This window comes from Clupea harengus, chromosome 22, assembly GCF_900700415.2.
Source record: "Clupea harengus chromosome 22, Ch_v2.0.2, whole genome shotgun sequence".
NCBI classification, from domain to species: domain Eukaryota; kingdom Metazoa; phylum Chordata; class Actinopteri; order Clupeiformes; family Clupeidae; genus Clupea; species Clupea harengus.
This window is the reverse complement of record NC_045173.1, coordinates 4,100,342-4,105,341: the sequence shown is the minus strand read 5'-3', so window position 1 is coordinate 4,105,341 and position 5,000 is coordinate 4,100,342. Positions and strand designations below refer to the sequence as shown.

Here is a 5,000-nt window from a genome sequence, read left to right as displayed (position 1 = left end):
GAGTCAAGAGAGGGAGTTAGTTGTGAGGCCAGAGACACACAGCGTGCAGAACCACCCCAGACGTGGGGGCAAAAAGGGCAGAAATGGCCAACTGAAACAGAACAGCAAAGCCTGCCAACTCAGAAATAATGTTCATCTCTGCACCACTATAGCATGTTTTTCATTGTTAGCAGCTAACTTTTGTGTTGAACAATCATATTGTGTCATGTTCACTTAACATTTGCGAATGACGGTAAACTTTACAGAGGTTTTAGCTTTAGGAAGTCATTAAGGTTAATAATATACAATAACGTACGTCCTTAATTTCAACTTCTCTGTTAAAATATAGAAGGAAAGAGAAATGCACAGAATGATCATGAAAGAGACGCGCTGCAGAGAAAGAAGAGTGTAGTAGGGGGATGAAAGGAGTGAGAGAGGGATGAAAGGAGTGAGAGAGGGCATAAAAGAGGAGTAAAAGAGAGAGATGTTCCACCTCCTCATGACTCACAGTGTGGAGAGAGAGTGGAGGGTGTCGAAGGCCCCTGGCGACATGGTGGTGATCTGGTTGTCATAGAGAGAGAGGAGTCGCACTGAACTCAGCCCCGTGAAGCTGCCGTTACTCACACAGCTGATCTTGTTACTCCTCAGCATCCTGCACATACACACACACACACACACACACACACACACACACATTCACCCGTTATATGACCAATATATCCCATACCAGCAGACACAAAGGTACACACAGTTATTCCGCAATCTCAGTCTCACATTCATTTACAGTCATTAAAAACACACAGAACTAATCTGGTGCCAACCCAGTGAACGCAGGGGAAATATGCACACCCTGACCTATCTGCTTGAACACTCAACTCTGCTCTGATGTATGCCTCTGACATTTAAATGCTAACTACTGCAGTTACACACATTCTACCATATACACACACACACACACACACACACACACACACACACACACACACGAGTGAATACACACCAGTGGAGAGATGCATATGTGCCTCATTTGAATTTGCAAGGATTTACAGTGAGAGCAAGGAGATATACATATGCAGCAAACTGGTGTATGTATGTGAATGTAACCTTTTTGAACCTGCATCTCTTCCCTCTCCCTCTATCTGTGTGTGTGGGGGGGGTGGCCTTGGGGGGCGGGGGTGGGTGCTTACAGTGTCCGTAGGCCACTCAGGCCTTTCAGCATGCGGGAGTGAACGTTCTCCAGGCGGTTGCTGGTGAGGATGAGCTCATTAACCCCATTGGCTCCTTCAAACGTGCCCTCCTCAATGTCTGTGACCTTATTGTTACTGAGATTACTGCACAAACACAAGGACACACAGGTACAGCATTACAGACATCTTTAGAGGACAATATACATTTCTTAACAAATAGAAGTGTGTTTGTGCGTGTGTGCGTGTGTGTGTGTGTGTGTGTGTGTGTGTGTGTGTGTGTGTGTGTGTGTGTGTGTGTGTGAGGGATGGTATAAATGCAAAAGCCTTACATTTTGCGGAGCTGGGGAAGTTTCTTGAAGATTCCTGTGGCCTCGAGGACTGTGAACTCATTGTTGTTCAAGCGCCTTCAGAAGAGAGAGAGAGAGAGTATATCAACAGTCCAATCCTCCAAGTTGTCTGTGTGTGTGTGTTTATGCATGTGTGTGTGTGTGTGTGTGTGTGTGCACTTACAGCTCCGTGGTATATTGAGGTATATGGTCAGGGATCTTGGTGAGCTTCTGGCCGGAGCAGTCGACCGTGGTGCCCTCACAGCGGCACTTCTCTGGGCAGGCCAGGTCAGCGAAGCAGTCTCCCCCCAGCTTAGAGCGGTAGTCCTCAGCACCTACACACAGCACAAGCACAGCACAGCCATCAGACCAGCAGAGAGACAGTGAGACTGAGACTGAGACAGACAGACACACAAAGAGAGAGGAGGAGGAGGAGAAGAACGAGGAGGAGAAGGAGGAGGAGAAGGAGAAGGAGAAGGAGAAGGAGAAGGAGAAGGAGAAGGAGAAGGAGGAGGAGGAGAAGCCCCATGCTGTAAATGTGGCATGTTGGAGGAACATTGAGGAGGTTGAGGGCCATCAGAGGGTCAGAGGTTAACATGGGAACTACAGCAGAGGAAACTCAGCCACTGCTACCAGACCTCACACAGCAAAAACAAACTCTTCATATTTTACCACAAACACACACACACACTCTAATACTATATTAATGCACACATACAGTACAAACTGACATTGACATCAAAACTCTCGCACACACTCAACATCAGTAAATGCAACTACATTTACAGAAATAAACACATAGGGTACATCAACATGACACTACTTCAGCTCTCTCTCTCTCACACACTCACAAACACACACACACACACACACACACACACACACACACACACACACACACACACACACACACGCACACAAACAAACAAACAAAGACACACAGAGACTATCTCTTGTGGCTTGCCATGCTTGTAGGATGCTGCAAGACCTTCCATGGTGCTTGACGGAACCATGTTTTAGTCAGACCTTGCCATCACATGGTTAGATCAAGCACAAAGGAAAACCCTGCTGAATCTCCTCCACTAGGCCAGAGGGAGAGGGGTGAGCAGGAGGAGGAGGCGCAGGAGGAGGAGGGCAGGAGGAGGGCAGGGCAGGGCACTCGCCAGCCAGCCAGCTACTACCACACAAGGACCAGAAGAGAGGAGAGCAGGAGCAGAGGGAGAACAACAGGAGGGGTTACCTCTACCAGGAGAGAGAGAGAGAGAGAGAAGAGAGAGAGAGAGAGAGCTGAGAGGGTGAATGAAAGAGGAAAGAAAGACAAAGAAAGGGAGAAAGAGAGAAGGAGAGAGAGAGAGAGAGAGAAGCTGAGAGGGAGATTGAAAGAGGAAAGAAAGACAAAGAAAGAGAGAAAGAGAGAAGGAGAGAGAGAGAGAAGCTGAGAAGGAGATTGAAAGAGGAAAGAAAGAGAGAAAGAGAGAAGGAGAGAGAGTGAAAGCCAAATGAAAGCGTAGGAGCTCTACGCGATCAGGATCAGTTTGTGGCAGGAACATTGCAGCAGCTGAAGCGGCATTTGTTTCTTTTGTCCAAGAGAAGTACCGTGCTTTTGCAACAAACATGTACATACAAACTAATGACTAATTGACATCCTAAACTACACAGACCACACACACACACACACACACACAAACTCAAACACACATTAAGGTCACGGTCACACAAACATGATGTACAAATTCCTGTCACAACTTAAAGCATACAATGAAACTGTTGTGGTGCAACATAACACTTTCATATCAGCATGTGGCACAGATTTGACTCTTCCTGCTCTGTGATTGGCTCTTTTCAAACAGAGGTGGGTGAAGACATGGGGGGTCAGAGTTGAGACTTGCAGGCGGGTATGGGGGACAAACGCTGTGGGCATTACTGTGGTTACAGTTACTTACAGGCGAGGTGGTGGATCCCTTTGCGAGTGTCTGAGTGTCAGGAGAGGAGAGAAGACAGCAGTTCAAGCCTTCATTTAAGACTTACATCATCAAAGAGAGACGGACCTATTGCTTGCATAGTTCAACCCTTCATTTAAGACTTACATCATCAAAGAGAGACGGACCTATTGCTTGCATAGTTAAACCCTTCATTTAAGACTTACATCATCAGAGTAAAAACTGGCCTATTGCTTGGCTGCAGTCCGATAGTCCGTCCTATCGTCTTTTCCTAACCACTTTTCCTCTTTTCCTCGATGGAAAACGTGATGAGGTCAAGGAAAAGTGTGCAGTAGAATTCATAAGGACTTAGGAAAAGACAAGCGCGGTGCTAAGAGAATCTGCACTTACATTATGCTACTAATTCTGCTCCGTTGTTGACTGAAGGAATCACCTTTCCTTTAGAGAATTACACCAGCTCTGATCATGGCTGTTATTTACATACTTCTGGGTCATTTCAATCAGTTAGAAACCTTCCTGAGCAAATAAGAGTATCTGAATGGGGCCGTTGAATAGTTCAAGGCTTCATTTAAGACTTACATCATCAAAATGAGACTGACCTATTGCTTGAATAGTTCAACCCTTCATTTAAGACTTACATCATCAAAGTGAGACGGGCCTATTACTTGAATAGTTCAAGGCTTCTTTTAAGACTTACATCATCAAAGTGAGACGGGCCTGAAACTGCTGTCTGGACTCAACAGCCTCACCTGCAATGCACTACATATGATGTGATGTAATGTGATGTGGTGTGACCATGTGTGACATGGTTGACAGGAAGTTATAGGTGCACAGAGACAGACTAGCGAAAGCCTGTTGGGGCATATGCTCTTCCAGTTCTCCTGTGTGTGGGCTGTGATAATATACTCTATCTGCTATTCAGTGGCACAGGTTCAAGCACAACACACCTCATTACACACACACACACACACACACACACACACACACACACTGGCAGACCACACACACGTATGACCCCACACACACACGTTTGGTTAGTAATCTCCCCCTCTGGTGCTCTGTGAGAGAAGGAGACATCCCTTGGTTTGAGAAGACACACCCGACACGCCTGGCAAAATAATCCTTGACAATCACTCCAGCCTTCACACACACATACACACACACACACACACACACACACACACACACACACACACACACACACTGTATACACTCTTGAGAGAACACACAGCCGCATGCAGAGTGAATACATTTCTGAGTATCAAAGCCAGGCTGAATCCAAATCAAACAGTCCAGCCAGGCCTGACATCATGCACAGTGCTATCTCTGAGTGTGTGTGTGTGTGTGTGTGTGTGTGTGTGTGAGTGTGTGTGTGTGTGTTTGTGTGATAGAGGGCAGGTGAGGACACTAGCTTGTAAGCAATGTAGCACACCTTATCCACATACCTGGGATTAAATACTGCTCTTTAGCTACACAGGAGAAGACACAGAGAAAACACAACTAAGAGCACGCAAAAAAAAAGGTTTGTGTGAGGAGAGGAGGAGGGCATGTGTGTGTGTGTGAGTGTG

At 46.3% G+C, this 5,000-nt stretch overlaps 1 protein-coding gene across 1 annotated transcript in view; it reads right to left on the bottom strand.

Moving 5' to 3' along the window:
* The window catches only part of slit2 (slit homolog 2 (Drosophila)), a 126,799-nt gene that overhangs the window by 15,584 nt on the left and 106,215 nt on the right, over positions 1 to 5,000 (bottom strand). The window contains exons 13-17 of the mRNA XM_042703090.1: positions 3,436 to 3,465; positions 1,677 to 1,827; positions 1,496 to 1,570; positions 1,167 to 1,310; positions 488 to 631 (exon numbers count right to left, since the gene is read on the bottom strand). Coding sequence (XP_042559024.1) covers positions 488 to 631; positions 1,167 to 1,310; positions 1,496 to 1,570; positions 1,677 to 1,827; positions 3,436 to 3,465 — 544 coding nt within the window. The remainder of the gene's footprint in view (positions 1 to 487; positions 632 to 1,166; positions 1,311 to 1,495; positions 1,571 to 1,676; positions 1,828 to 3,435; positions 3,466 to 5,000) is intronic.